This window comes from Trematomus bernacchii, unplaced genomic scaffold (genome assembly GCF_902827165.1).
Source record: "Trematomus bernacchii unplaced genomic scaffold, fTreBer1.1, whole genome shotgun sequence".
Taxonomy (NCBI): domain Eukaryota; kingdom Metazoa; phylum Chordata; class Actinopteri; order Perciformes; family Nototheniidae; genus Trematomus; species Trematomus bernacchii.
In genome coordinates, this window is record NW_022987564.1 from 22,424,565 (window position 1) to 22,441,336 (window position 16,772).

The 16,772-nt window shown below is 40.9% G+C and overlaps 1 protein-coding gene across 1 annotated transcript; it reads right to left on the reverse strand.

Annotated features, from left to right (window-relative positions):
* Positions 1-19: 19 nt before the first annotated feature.
* LOC117477815 (classical arabinogalactan protein 2-like) lies at positions 20-6,372 on the reverse strand. The gene is made up of 3 exons (XM_034124565.1): positions 6,313-6,372; positions 5,607-5,893; positions 20-88 (listed from the first exon to the last, which is right to left on the reverse strand). Exons 1-3 carry the CDS (start codon positions 6,356-6,358, stop codon positions 20-22), a joined length of 402 nt encoding a protein of 133 aa, XP_033980456.1. The 5' UTR covers positions 6,359-6,372.
* Positions 6,373-16,772: the final 10,400 nt, after the last annotated feature.

Below are 16,772 nucleotides of genomic sequence, written 5' to 3' on the forward strand. Positions count from 1 at the left end.
CTCCAAACCCCCACTCCTGTTACACCAAAAACTCCCAACACAAGCAGGTCAGGTCGGACAACCTGTCAGGTCGGACCTCCAGAGCCCCCTAAATCCCCAAGAAAGACAGTTAAAAAATAGTCCCTGGTTATCCAGAGCAAGCAGGCGGTTGACAATCTGATGGAGGGGGAACACTGGAAGGCTCTGTGCTGACACCAGGAACCCCAGGACCAGAGTGAAGCAGAGGGAGCTTCTAGAGAGGAGCTGCTGGAGAGGGAGGAGGGGGTGTTATATATAGGGTGTAACTTGAGCGGGAGGCTGGGTAACTGGCTCAGTGCTACTGACCGCATGCATGCGATCATCCTCCAAAATGCAATGCACAATAAATCTGAACCATTCCATAAACACTGCCTCAGGAAAAGTGGGCATTTTATTTTGGAGCTGAGCTGTGAAAAGAAAGAACAGAGTTGCATCAGCTGTTGGCTTTTGGATGTACAGTAGAGCAAGTGAAAAAAGATTTCACTGTGAAGGGTCTGAGGTTTCCACTCCAGGAAATGTCATTTCCCAAACACTTCATTTCCTGCATTCACCCACTTTTGGCTCGAGATACACTTTTTGTTATATTCCATGGAATGCTCTTAACATCCCGATAGCAATGAATATCTTAAGTGCTTTGACAAAAAATCCATAAAAAAATGTCATCTGTGGAAGCTGTAGTACTGTAAAAAGCACGACCAATCATTTTATCCCCCGGCTAAAATAACTGGATGGCCTACCTGCCTGTCAGCCTTCCATCTGTGCACAAACTTATCTCGTGCCCTCATTGGTCATGTGCGCGTTCGTGTGTTGGAGGAGGGGCTCTGTAAGGAAGTGGCAGATTTTTTCCGGCTGTGTATTTTCAAATTCTAGCACACTCGAGCAGGTTTCTCCAAAATTACCTACCCCACCTTTAAAGGTGGATAAAAAATACTGCTCGTTCTGCAAGTACTATTACTTTTAAAGTTACCTTTAACCTGTTAAGCACCATCCCCCCGGTACCGTGGGGAAAAATGCATCATCTGCAGGAAACAGCGTCTGAGGGCTTCTTAATATTTAATAAACTATCAATGTTTTATATCCATGTAACGGGAAGAAACTCAGCTAACTGATCTTTTTTTTTTTTTTTTTTTTTTTTTTTAAAACCACAAAGCTAGCGCTGAGCCTCTAAATCAGCCACGAGCGGAAAAATGCTAACGCATTACTGCACACACACAGAATCGATCGGTACCTACATTATCACTCCATGATAAGAACTCGCGACTTTATAAACAAAAACAGACATCAAAACATGTGGCGCTAGGTAGCTAAAATGGCAAAATGGCTTACCTTTGTCGTTGTCTGGTCAAAAGTGGTCTTCAATGGCATTAAAACGATAAAAACGCTGCTGAAGGTTAATCCATAGGTTAATCCAATGTGTCTGTGTCCCTTTGAAATGATTTCTGATAATCCATAAGCAATAAACTGACTTTCCCGTTTTCAGATGTCAGAGCGAGAGATAGGTTCACTCTGGCCAAAACTGCATGCGTGAAGCCCCCACTTTTTTTTGTTAACGTTGGTGTGTATGTGAAAATCCCCTTTCGATTCTATTGGCTCTAACGGTTAAAAATAGATGTCAATCACCAAAATCGACCAATGTGTTCCAGAGAAACGGCAAAAACGCCCATTTCCACCCAAATCACCCCAGAGGTGGAGTTTTTTTTGCTAAACCTCTCTAAAAAGGTAAAATGTCACTTGTTTTGCATCAATCTTGATACAGGGTACTTATTATATGTTGTACTTTGGATTCCTAAAGCTTTTAGTCTACCATCCCATCATTCAAGGGTGGTTTTCACTATAAGTAAAAAATAATTTTTCGACGGACACTATAATGTACAGTTTTTTACTATGAAAATCTGAATTTTCTTTAAAATAAAAAACATCTATATTGATTCTGACTTTTTCTTCATCCAACTCACAGGTTTATCATTAATTTGAGAAAAAAGATTATTAATTTTCCCCTTTTAGAAGTGTAGTTATGGTCATTTGTTCTGGAAATGTCCTTTTCGAGCCTGAGACCTGAAAAACAGGCTTGGGGCAAAGAAATAGCATCATGTACTTATAAGTAACTAAAATCACTCGTGCAAAAATGTCCCTTGTTGGAAAAGTAAGATTATTATTTGCAGGTTATTGTTGCATTACTGAGTTGTGTACAGTAGCCTACCCTATTATTAGTTGATTGTAGTTTCCAAAACCAAAGTTACCAGTCAGTAAGAGTTGTATAACAATTGTACTGGAGCAAGAAAATATCACACTTAAGTACAAGTCATTACTAAAATTGTACTTAAGTATTATATTTATTTACTGTAAGCCAACATTCAGTATTATTATTGCAATATAAATCACATAGTGTCTTCCAGTTTGCAGCCAGACCTTCCCTCCTCTTTACTTAAAGATCTTTGTGTCCGAGACAATGCCTCACAATTCTACAGTCAGCTGTGGAAAGGCACCATCCCAAAATGTTAGCCCCCAAAACCGGCTCCGGGGGTCCATGGTTCACAGCCCTGGTCCCAAAGACAGAGCTTTGATTTGAGTGAGGCTTTATTAATGATTATAAGTCAATGCTTTCATCAGAAATGAATATGAGCAGAAGTTTTAGAAACATTTCAGACTGCTAAAGTGTAGCATCCACACATTCAAAGACATTTATATATCTTACATCACATTGGTAAAACAATATTTTCCCTCTGGCTAATTATTGTCTATGTTAGAACCAGCACTTATGCTTCGTACACACAAGTTATCAGCTGTTATGCTGTCTTCAAGGATGAGAAGGTTTGTCAAAAGAAAAGTCAAAATGGAGATCCAGAAAAAGATAGAAGAGCACTAAATCCTCTGCTCAGAAGGTTCCTCTGTGTCATCTTTTGTTCTTTAATGCTGATGTACATTTGATCGTGGACTAAAAAGCACATCATGTCGTATATCTAAATACTTCAGACAGAATGATAATATATATATATCCAGTCTCTGATTACTATGCATGACCTAAATATTCTAATTGAGATTTTAAAAATATCTTAATTTTGATGGAGCTTGTTGAGGAAAATATTTACCAAGGCCTCATCCTTTATCATTACTGGCATTCAGGCCAACACACTCTCACTCCCTAAACGTCCAGGAGCGACGCTTGGTCAGGGTCCAGTGGCGTGCAGTTGGGACGCGCCGAGGCTCCTTCAGCTTCATAAACGGACGCAAAGAGCTTTCAACTGATTGCAATGTATTCCCATCGGCGGCGGTATTTGACGCTCAGGGAAGCACCGCATCGGTCCATGTCGGCGGCAGTTAAAGGCAATGTGAGCGTCCATTCCCATTGGATAACGGAGAATTGTACACCCGGAAGTAACTATTCTCCTTACTGTCGATTGATTTTACAGTGATATCTGCACTACTCATCAACTAAAAAACACCAGATTATCCTTGTAAATTACACAACATTGATTGGTTTAAATTGTGTGCAATGCTTTTGTATTTTTCCCCTTCGATTCGGTGAAACAAATATTTTTTCGGAGTTTAGGATGGCAGAAGACACTACACTACCCAGAATCCTCAGCTATTATTTAGGACTACAGCATGTGCTTTGTTTGACAAACCCCGTGATTAGTTCTCAAGCTCTGTGATTGGATGTTGGAGTGGCAGTGCGCGAAGTTTACACCGCGTCAAACAGCACTTTGAAACAATATGGTCTAGCTGCGGCCACGGACAGTACACGACACTACACGACACGCCCACTACACGACACGCCCACCTGACACGACACTACGGTGGCTGAGAGACATTACCGTACATGGCAGATTAAAAGCGAATTGACGACACTTATTATTATTGAGATCGTACATGGCAGATTAAAAACGAATTGCAAATGTTATTGTAGCATTTTAAGCAACTATTAGGCAAATAAATTAATAACCTAGTCTATCCGTTTGAGACACAACAGTATAACTTTCAACCCAAATCATTTTGTCAACAAACGGTGGTTTAGTCAACTTGTTTTTAATATATAAAATAGGTATTAATGAGATGATCTATTGATTATGTTTGTCTAACTGCTACACATGTATTTTATACATAAATGTAGATATTTGTGAACATCTAAATATAGTTGTTAAAGGTTTTAAGATATACATTATCACATCATGGGGTCATTAAGGAACAAATTAGGAGGGCCAGTCAGGCCACTAATGAGCTCAATCATTCACATGTATTATTATTACTTTATAAATTAAAAGTACTAGGGGTCTATTACAAAACCTTTGAAGGAATCGCATAAATTAAAATAAATGTATGGCAAGTATGATCAAATTAACATAATGTCAAGATATAGCCAATAGACAATCAACATGCTTTGAATATAAAGGAAGAAGAACAATAAACAGATGAACATTTAGGTTTTATGTGTAAATTGTGAACAAACCATCTTAATACATCTGGCAGTCTAAGACAGCAAACTAAGCTTCTTTAACTGCTGCTAGAACACTGTTTTACCATGGGGTATTTCTAACAAGACCAAAAAGATATACAAGGCTTCCAAAACAGAAGAAACCAACTCAATACAGTATTTTAATTTCCTTCAAAACGACAAAAGCACTAATAAAAACCAAATAACAATAACATAAAGGAAAAGTAATTGAAGTGGTTGCCTGTTGTAAATACCTTGGTATCTGGCTTGATGATTGTCTCTTCTCTAATAAGTCAAAGATATGTTTACTGTATATTATAAAAATGCTTGTCATGTAGGCATACTGGAGATGGGAAGGCTTTAGTCAGTGTTGTAGCTGAGATTCTTACCGTTCCAATGATGTATTAATAATAACTTGGATTTATATAGCGCCTTTCATGAGACCCAAGGTCGCTTTAAAAAGAACAGGAGTAGAAACAAACATAACAAAAGGCAGTTAGACGAACAGTTAGACAGACAACACAAATAGATTTGGGGCCAAAGACCTTGGCAGACTTGAGGGCCCTTTTGAAGGCGTCAAGCGTGGGGATGTTGCAGATCTCCGCAGGGAGAGCGTTCCAGAGAGTGGGGGCTGCCATACTGAAGGCTCTGTCCCCGAAGGATCGCAGGTTGGTGCGGGGGGCCAGAGTCTGAAGACCGCAGGTTCCGGGGTAGGGCATGTGGGAATTGTATTGATTTGATACAAGCAAGCCAGTGTTTCATTGTGTACTTTCAACTACAGTATATGGTCCGGCAAGTTCAGCATGCACTGCATTCACTGTGGTGAATATACAATAAGACACTGATACCGTTTTCCTCAATGAACATTTATTGAACAGAACATCATGTGAAAAATGTTCCTTTTTAGTTGTAGGCTACAAAAACAACATGTTGTGGTTTTGCGCTTTGACATCAAAATGTTGGGGGCTGTGGAAATATTGTGCCATGTTGCTGCAGCAGCCGGAGCCATCACTGGAGCGGCCGTCGGAGCCATCACTGGAGCGGCCGTCTGGGCCATCACTGGAGCGGCCGTCGGGGCCATCACTGGAGCGGCCGTCGGGGCCATCACTGGAGCGGTCGTCGGGGCCATCACTGGAGCGGTCGTCGGGGCCATCACTGGAGCGGCCGTCTGGGCCATCACTGGAGCGGCCGTCGGGGCCATCACTGGAGCGGCCGTCGGGGCCATCACTGGAGCGGCCGTCGGGGCCATCACTGGAGCGGCCGTCGGGGCCATCACTGGAGGAGTCGTTGTGGTTGCTGGGGCCGCCGCCAACGTAGTTGGATGTTCAGTGCAGCAGTTTTTAAAGTGACTAATAAACATCTCCTTTCTCCCAATGATTCTTGGGCCACAGTGATAATGGCTGCTGGCCACACATTTGAGATGGCATTTATAAACATTATAACCTAAAAAGAGACAGAAAGTGGTTTAGAGGATTCTAGAAACAAACCAACATGAATTTCTTGTAAATATGCAATTTGAAACAAGGTGTTTGTGCGAGAGCAATAAATAATCATGTCACCAACAATAATATTTTTGCCTATAAACTGATTTTTTGCAGATTGAATGTGTGATTATGCTCATATTGTGCCTACCCCAAATAAGGATATTTTTCCAGCATTATTAACACTTCATAACCTGAATATAAATCTAATTTTTAATGTTCAATTTATAATTCAAAATTAATTTACACCAAGGATGTCCTGGGGCACAGAAATAACACATGTATCCATAATGTGTGAGGCATTAAACACATCTAACAAGTAACATGTAATGTAATGTGATGAAGTATACAATGATCATATAGAATTATAGATGTACTTACCTCCATATTTCACAAGTGCCCTCTGGTGGCTCTGCAAATGAGCCATCAGACCAGGGTATGACCCGGTCCTTTCACAAAATGGACACTGGAAGGTGTCCGAGTCCAATTTGTTGAGCTCTGGGCGTGCTCCATCACGGAGTGTTGTGTTGTTTGTCTATAGGTGAATAAAATAGAATACAATTTCAGTGACTTTAATATTGGAAATAGTTAACTCCTTAAACAAGCAGCAATGGACTGGCCTGTATAATCCTATGGGACAAAGCTGGTCATACTTCCTCACTTTCAGAAGGTAACCCTTTAACTGCCAGCGCCACCATTTGGTAGAGCACATTTTGTGTCTTGATATCTTGTTGAAAAAAAAAAAGTTTAACTCCATCTGATTCAGCCAGCTCTACCTTTTTGGTTGACATGTTATGCACAAAACAACCTCTAGATGTCACTGTGGTTCGAACAGAAAGCCCTTCAGCTAGTTTAAATCTTTATATATACAGTACGGTCTATGGTTTAAATGTCAGGCCTACAGCATGGTCACAAACCCCATCTAAAAACAGAGGCCTGATTGCATCCACCTGGGTTACTTGGCTCTACCCAATAACTATATATCATTTAACTTTAAACCACACTTAAAATAATAATATAATTATACATATGTCAGTATAGCAGCTAATACATGTTTTTTTTTTTAAAACATTCAAATGTGAAAGACACCTTCAATGAATATTTAAAATCAGATTCTTGTAAAAATGCGAGTACATGCATTGTTCCATCTGTCAAGCTAAAATATATACATATATCTTAGCTCTTAGCTTGACATGCTAACTGAACGAGCATGTTCAGTTAGCATATATGCTAACTGAACGTCGAGCATGTCAAGCTAAGAGCTAAGATATATATATATTTATATGTATTCCATTCCTTTACATTTAATATTTAAAATACAAATTAGCTAAATAAACACAATTACACTGCGCTAAACAGCCACATCGACAAACAAACGAGAACCTAAATAGTATGTAATTATATCTAAAACCACAATACGTTAATTACCTGTACTCGGTGCGCCATATTGTTTGTCTGTTCTCTGAACCTCATGTCTCTTTAAATATCCTTGCATCAGCGTCAGTGTCGTCAATTCGCTTTTAATCTGCCATGTATGGTAATGTCTCTCAGCCACCGTAGTGTCGTGTCAGGTGGGCGTGTCGTGTAGTGGGCGTGTCGTGTAGTGTCGTGTACTGGCCGCGGCCGCAGCTAGACCCTTCTCCTTTGAAATGGAATGAAATCTGCCACTTCCTTACAGAGCCCCTCCTCCAACACACACATGACCAATGAGGGCACGAGATAAGTTTGTGCACAGAAGGAAGGCTGACAGGCAGGTAGGCCATCCAGTTATTTTAGCCGGGCCGGCTAAAATGATTGGTCGTGCTTTTTACAGTACTACGGCTTCCACAGATGCCATTAGGCTTGTTTGAGACGAGCTGCGGCTCGCCTCGAAAGTAGACGAGAATAGCCGATCGCAGCCGGGGGAGGTCTCAAAAAACTCGCCTGAAGTCGGACAGCTCGGAGTCGGCTTCTTCTTCTTCTTCTTCTTCTTCTTCTCTCGGTTTTTTGGCGGATTTCAAACAACTTTAAGGTGCATACCGCCACCTCCGGAGTCGGCTTGACTCGGTTTGCATTTATAAATGCACACGGCATCTATTGCACGTCTGTCCGTCCTGGGAGAGGGATCCCTCCTCTGTTGTTCTCCCTGAGGTTTCTCCCATTTCCCCCTTTAAACTGTGGGTTTTTCTCTGGAAGTTTTTCCTTGTATGATGTGAAACGTAAGGACAGAGGGTGTCGTATTGTCATACTGATATTCTGTACAAACTGTGAAGTCCACTGAGACAAATGTAACATTTGTGATATTGGGCTATATAAATAAACATTGATTGATTGATTGATAAAGAATGGACAAATGTGTTTAATCGTTAATGTCAGATATGTACTAAGTAAATACATTTGTTCCTGCTCAAGATTAGATTCAACTTTATTGTTATTGCACAGATTACAGGAGACAACGAAATGCAGTTTAGCTTCTAACCAGGAGTGCATAAAGCAGTAAAGTGAAAAGTAATGTACACAATCTACAGAATAAAATATAGAATGAATTGAATGATGAAAAAACAGTGAGGGGTATGAATACACTATATACACAGTAGCCTAGCCTAGTATGAACAGTGTGTTGTATGAATATGCTAAGATATATAAAGTATGACAACGGTAAGCAGTGCAAGTATAGTATAAAATATATAGATATTAATGTCATGATGATAAACATTGTGGAACAATGATGAAAAATGTGAATGGAAGTGGCGACGTAAAACTGACACAAAACAACAACACACTTTTGCCGAGCCAATGGAGAGTTTCATCACCAGCACGGGGTAAAACCCACCAATGAGCGCTCAGCTCGAGATACCAGCGAGTCGTTTCCCATCAAGCATTTCGCTTCCGCAGCCCGGGGAGAGAAACTGCGCCGCCTCGCCGCGCCTCGCTCTCAAGTCTGCGGGCGTCTTTGTCCCGCGAGATTTCAACGTCTCATGTAGGCGAGCCTCCAGAGCAAGTCGGACAAAATGACTAACCATCATGCAACGCACGAGCAAGACGTTGATCGCAATTGCGCAGGTCTGCGCAGGTCTCGCTTGTCTCAAACAAGCCTATTGTTTTATGGATTTTTTGTCAAAGCACTTAAGATATTCATCCCACAGGCCAGAAGACTATTAACCACCTGAACTTTGAAACAACATCCATAATATTCATCTGGCTGCTACTTAGAAATTATTTGTCAAATATATCATATTCCAATCACTTGTATATAGACTCTTATTGCACTATTTCACTTTTTACTATTTGACTATTTTTCTTTTTGTATTTACTTGCACTATTTTTTCTGTGTATCTGTTTTATTGTGTTGCACTGTTGGAGGAGCCTGTGACCTAAGGGGGGGGGGGGGGGGGGGGGGGGTAGGACACTGGGGGTGTGCCGTCGATGGGTTTCATTCCATTTCAAAGTGCTGTTTGACGCGGTGTAAACTTCGCGCACTGCCACTCCAAACTAATCACAGGGTTTGTCAAACAAAGCACATGCTGTAGTCCTAAATGATAGCTGAGGATTCTGGGTAGTGTAGAATCTGCCATCCTAAACTCCGAAAAAATATTTGTTTCTCCGAATCGAAGGGGAAAAATACATAAGCATTGCACACAATTTAAACCAATCAATGTTGAAACAGAACGGTAAAATAATAGTTTCCGGTCTATTCTGAGGCCCGACAGATGTGTAATATTTAATGCAGCCGAACCATTTATTACAATGCATTCATGTGATGACTTTCAAAGAGTAAAGCAAGCACTGCTGAATAATGTATGATTTTATCTTTTACGAAACGTTTTTTTTTATATGGAATGCAGTTGGAGGTCAACCAATCACAGAGCTTGAGAACTAATCACGGGGTTTGTCAAACAAAGCACATGCTGTAGTCCTAAATGATAGCTGAGGATTCTGGGTAGTGTATTTAAAATTCTAGCCATCCTAAACTCAGAAAAAATATTTGTTTCTCCGAATCGAAGGGGAAAAATACAAAAGCATTGCACACAATTTAAACCAATCAATGTTGTGTAATTAACAAGGATAATCTGGTGTTTTTGAGTTGATGAGTAGTGCAGATATCACTGTAAAATCAATCGACAGTAAGGAGAATAGTTACTTCCGGGTGTACAATTCTCCGTTCTCCAATGGGAATGGACGCTCACATTGCCTTTAAGGGCCGCCGACATGGACCGATGCGGTGCTTCCATGAGCGTCAAATACCGCCGCCGATGGGAATACATTGCAATCAGTTGAAAGCTCTTTGCGTCCGTTTATGAAGCTGAAGGAGCCTCGGCGCGTCCCAACTGCACGCCACGGGACCCTGACCAAGCGTCGCTCCTGGACGTTTAGGGAGTGAGAGTGTGTTGTTCAGGCATGCGACCTCAGTTCCTACTTTCTCTCTTTCTATGAGAATAATTTTGTCTAGAACTAGATAAATACTTGGGATTTGATGAGAGATCTTCAGAATTGGTTGGGCAGGAGCTGTGTCACTTTGCGTCTGCAGCAAATGTCTTTGTCAATTCTCCGGACGTAACTTCAAATAAATCTTCAGTGTCTGCCATCGAGTTCCAGCTCTCCTGTCTTCTCATTGTGTTCCGTCTTTGCTTCAGAATTTTCCATTTCAGGGCTTACTTTATCAAATCTTTCAATGAATGCATGATACTCAACACTATGAATGTGTCACTGTGTGCATTGCTCTAATAATTGTAACCCTTTTTATTTTATTTTATTTTTTTAATTCCTGTTACCAAAAGACTTAAAACATTTCTAATCACTTGATCATAATCATAGACTATCGATATAAGATCATCATACATCATTGTTTGCCAAAACTACCTGCCATAAAGATGAAAAGTTTAAAATCTTTGTCTTCATAACATTCTGTGTCTCCAGACCTTCATTCCTTTAACCGTGTCAGCTCTCAGTTGAACTCAATAAAACATTTGGACGGCAAGATCTAATGGCCACTGTGTTCATTATTTTAATTGCGAAGAAGGTATACAAAAATCAAGTAGGAACAATAAAGTTATACAAAAATCTATCAAAATAGGTATACAAAAACAAGTTGGGAAAATATATTTTGTACACCAAAGTCCAACATCAAAAAGGTATATACAAAAAACCAGTGGGAACAATGAAGTTATAAAACATTTGTATAGGTCCAACACAACCACACAAAGGTCAGTGCTTGTCCTCCATCGCTGCCACCATATGGCACATCAACCTCAGCATGCAGCAGTTGTCCTCCCGGATTTCTTTCATCACCTGGGACATCCGCTTGAACCCCTCAGCCACCTCCTGTCCCTGCTGCACCAGCATCTGGCTGTGCTCCAGAAACCTCTCCCCCCTCTCGTCACTCTTTTTCATTAACAGGAGAAGTTCTGACGACAGGTCTCGCTTCCTTTTCACTGCAAAGGAAACAATAAAGATTAACACGGTAGTCGTGACATGTGGTATGCAACTTATATTTTATCTAATAAATCTATATTATTGCAAATATTATATTCACAAGATACAAAATGTACTGTGTAATGTACTGTCATATAATTAGTTAAAACTACAGGCATTAAGGCATGCTACTCTAAATGCACATAGGAACAGTATTACTATGACTACTGTAACCCTTACCCTGTTTGTGTCGGCCACTGGGGAGCAATGACTCCTCGGAAGAGCTGGCTGTGGGGAGGGGAGAGCTGACTGTGGGGAGGGGGGAGCTGGCTGTGGGGAGGGGAGGGCTGCCTGTGGGGAGGGGGGATCTCCTTGACTGGGGCTTTGGGGAGCTACAAGCAGACGCTGGTGGGAGCTCTGACGCTGCTTCTTCGGATCCAGACAGTTCTGTAAACACAATATAAACACAATGAACAAAAGTCGTCCTACAACAAATCATCAGTCATCATAGAAGGGAGAAAATAGCATGGTAGCGTTTAGCAACAGCTAGCATGTTAGCAACAGCTAGAATGCTAATGTTTATGTTTTCTGAGTCCACCAAACACTCTTTAATAAATTATTGTGGGATAGCACAACACTGGTGTTAACTGTCCCATCCTTGGACGTGTGAAGCTTTGTAAAAAGTCCTTGCTGGTTTTGAAGCTTAACTAGCAAAACGTCAGAAGTCCGTGCCAGGTCCGCGTCACTCAACTTCTTGTATTTGTCCCATAGACTGTATATCCTCCTGGGACCCAGCCCATTGAAAATGTCCACTATAGTGGACATTTTGTTAACATGCATCTCCTTTTACTCTTTTGAGCTACTCTATAAATCCCTGATGTACTGTACAGAGGACATCCTGGTCTTTCCAGTGATATGTCATTGGTTAAAATTGCATGCTGGGAAGTTCCTCTTTCTTTTCATCCAAAATGGCTGGCATACCAAAAACAAAATTGTATAGAAGCAGGAGAAGTCAAATATTGTTGAATAATTGTAATTTTTACCATGAAAATCATATATGTTCTTGTTTATTAACATGTGAGGAACTATATAATTAGTTCTGAAAGCAATTCAATAATTCAAGTTTTGAAATAACAGCTCTTTTATAAATGTCCATTCTAGTTTACGTCAGGACCATCTTCATGGACTTAATGACTCAATATTGTTGCAGGAGACGGAACTGAAGCAGACATTTTCTGTACCAGATAGTTAAGGGAGATTCAGATTTGGAGCTCTCAGATGATGAGAGAGATCCCAGCTAGCGGGGAACGTTCTCACAACTTTGGCTATCATTACCTACAGGTTCTAATAAGGTTTTAAAGAAACGTTTTAATCTGATGTTCAAAGAATCTTTTTAGGATGTTTATTTTTTCAAATAATGTTCCTATAAGCTTTAAGGCTAACTAAGACATAACCAGGGGTGCACACAACTTTCTCAGTGAGTACCTGGAGTCAGTGTTTGGTACTCCAACTTCTGACGATTGTCAACGGGGGGTGGCGTCAGTGGAGTACAGCGCTTCGCGATTGTCAACGGGGGGGGGGGGGGGGGGGGGGGGGGGTGGCGTCAGTGGAGTACAGCGCTTCGCGATTGTCAACGGGGGGTGGTAGTAGAGTACATTGCTTCGATGTTTTGAGGATGTTATTAAGGCCTAAGATGACAGAAAGCTTTGTTATAAAATGTTCCTTTAATGTGATATGTTAACAGAGATGGAACGTTTTGCCTGCAACATTCTAAGGATGTGTTTTGGACGTTGTTGGGTAACTAATTAACCTCTTAAGCACGGCGGTCCCCCCATTGGACCCCTCCCACCTTTTTGTTTTCGAGATAATGTCTCAGGGCTTCTTAACATTTATGAAACTATTAATGTGTAGCACCAGATTAACGGGAAGAATCTCAGCTAACTGAAGATATGAACCATTTTTACCAAAACAAAACACAAGTCTCATAAGAAGCGTCTAAATGACCCCTGAGCGAAACAATTCTAACGCACTGCGGCACACAATTCAAGATAAAGATACCCTTATTACTTATCGTAGCTGCACATACAATATAGCCGATTAAAGCTGAGACTCCACTGATTATTTAGGTATAGTATCATCACTGAGCGATCCGAACTTGTGACAAGGGAAGCAAACACAGACATCACAACACGTACCTTTACGGAGCTTTTACGGCAGATCGTCTCACCGTAGCTGTCAATTAGGTCAAAAGACGTGTTCAATGGCATTAAAACGAAAAAGAAAAATGCTACAACTGTTGATCCATAGGTTGATAATGTACCTGTGCCTTTGAAGAAATTATTTATAATCCATAATTTCATTTTTTATGTAAAAATCGGAGCGGAAAAGTTAGCTGCTAATGGTAGCCACCAGAGTGTATGCAGCTTCCGGTTTTTGTAACGCGTCACTCTCACTCCTTATTTGTTAACGTTTTGGTGTGTATATAACTTTCCCTCGATTCCATTGGCTCTAGCGGTTATAAAGAGATTTCATTCATCAAAATCGAGCAAGGGGGGCCAGAGATAGGTCAAATCCACCCAAATGACCCCAGAAGTCAGGGTTTTTGGCTAAATCTCTCTAAAAAGGTCAAATTTCACTTGTTTTGCATCAATCTTGATACAGGGCACTTATTATATGTTGTACTTTGGATTCCTAAAGCTTTTAGTCTACTAACCCATCATCCAAGGGTAGTTTTCACTATCTGTAAAAAATAATTGTTGGACGGACACTATAATTTACAGTTTTTTACTATGTAAAATCTGAATTTTCTTTAAAATAAAAAACATCTATATTGATTCTGACTTTTCTAAATCCAACTCACAGGTTTATCATTACTTTGAGAAAAAAGATGATTAATTTAACCCTTTTAGAAGGGAAGATATGGTCATTTGTTCTGGGAATGTCATTTTCGAGCCTGAGACCTGAAAAACAGGCTCAGGGCTTAAGAGGTTAAAGATGTTCTTTATAAAACGTTCCCTCAATGCTACATGATAACCAAAGAAGAACATTTTGAAAGCAACATTTGGATAATGTTTTCAGGGGGTTATTCTTTTTTTATAAAACGTTCCTGTGATGCGAAATATTAACACGGTCATGGTCAACGTCAGATTTATTTGTAGTGCGCTTTAAAATACAAACTTGTTGCATTTGTTTGAAAAGGATGTTTAAAAAAAATCTGATGTCACCATATTTTCCTTTTAAAAAAACAAACAAGCATGTAATTCATGGGCCCGTTCTCATTTCATCAAATGTCCCTCCTCGACTCCTACCCTCGAGACTTAGTCCCGCCCACAGGAGATGCGAGCGGAGGAGCCGAGGAGGGGAGCCGAGGAGAAAGGAGGGGAAGCAGCAGGCGGTTAGAGAAATGAGAACTCCTCTCATCAGCAGTCATTTTAAAGAGACGTCCATTAATGATGACAGGAGGCACAGCAGCCCTCTGTCTGATGGACAGATGTGTTCATGACGACTTATATATTTACTTTTAATTCATTCACAGTGCGGTATAATGAGACAATAACAGGCTACAGATGCGGACACACACACAGACACACACACATACAGACACACACACATACACACACACACACACACATATGTATATATTTATATAAATATATACAATTTCAGAATCAAACAGAGCACTCTCATAATAACGTAACACTATCAGAGACTGGATATATCCCCCCTCTCCCCTCTCTGGTCGCTACAATGAGGAAAATAAATGACGGGCCAAAAGTTTTATTTACAAGTATAACAAGTAAGCAGAGGACACCAAACCAACTGAGACCTGTCTGTCCGCTGCATCTACGCACACACTGTACCACACACACCTACACTACACACACGCACCTACAGCTCCTAAAGCATAATCAGGCTACAGCCGTTGTGTATTTTATTATGTGAAGCACGAAATGGTTTTAGAAAAATATCGACTTTGTTTGTAGATATCTACTAAACTAAAGCAAATAAAGAGAGTAGGCCTGTTATACTGAGTGATATATATTATACACACTGCTCTGCTTTCTGCACGGACCTCACAGCTGTTCTCACTGTAAACATCGCGTCGCGATGAAAGCAGTTAATAAAATAATATCCAGGGGATGCATGCAGAGCTGTCATTGGCTGAGATCAGTCCGGCCGTGCGTCACGACTCTTTGAAACATCTCTGTTGCCGGAAATGCATCCACGAAGGAGCCGTGGAGGACCGTGGAGGACCCATCAGTGTATCCTCGGTTATAGCTCCTCCAGAGAGCCTCCTCGACGCTCGATGCTCGATGTGCATTTCGAGAAATGAGATGTCCTTCAACATGGCGCGCTAAAATTCATTTCCGGGTCACTACCGGAGGACCGAGGAGTCGAGGAGTCGAGGAGGGACATTTGATGAAATGAGAACGGGCCATGATATTGCATGTTTGCGTAGGCATGTCTGAGTTCCCAGCTAGACATTGTTGGTTCTAAAAACATTCTGAGAATGTTACCATTCATTGTTCTAGGAATGGTTTCATCGAGAAGTTTTATTTTAGTTCCTAGAATGTACTTCTGATAACATTGTTCGAACATTATACCCCAAGTGTTTTTGTTGTTTATGCACATATCTCTATTGTCATATGGATCGAATAACACTTAGAAAACCAAAGACAGACATATAGAAGAACGGACCGACTATCACTGCCCGTCCCTGAAACCCCTGTTAGTGTTTGTATGTGTTTGTTTCTACTGTGTATGTCTCTCTCTCCCCCCACCTGCCTGCTGGTCTGCTCTACACGGCTGGGAGCAATCTCCAATCAACCACACCTGCAACCTGCTCATCAGCCACACTATGAAAGCCTGCAGCATGCACTCATTCCCTGCCGGATTGTTGCCGTGAACGGTTTGTTGCGTGCCGCTCTAGCTTTTTGCCAGCATATTCTTTGACAACTTTGCCTGCTTTTGCCTCACACTCATTTTTGTGTCTCTCCCAGGAGGAATCCAAGGCCTTCCACACTCCCAAGACCAGCCAGGCCTCTCCACCCTGGAACAACTGTTTCCCACTGCTGCCATAACCAACCTCCACTCTATGGGCTCAGAACAGTCTCATAATACACACATGCACACAGAAGGATTCACACTTGTATTTCATGATCCGCAAAAGGATTCACACTTGTATTTCCGGATCCACACTTGTGTTTTTCAATGCACACACAAATGTGTTCCGTTTCATATACATGTAAATAAAATCCAAATACAGAAAAAAGTTTTACATATGTATTTTTGATCCTCACATATTTGTTTTCCGTTTAAAACCCCTGAACCTACACACACAAACCGCTTTCTGTGCATGGATCGCTGTGCATTCGTGTGTGGGTTTTTTGAGACTCCCCTGACGGTCACCCGATTCGTACTTGTAATTTTTTCTATCTATAGCCAATCAA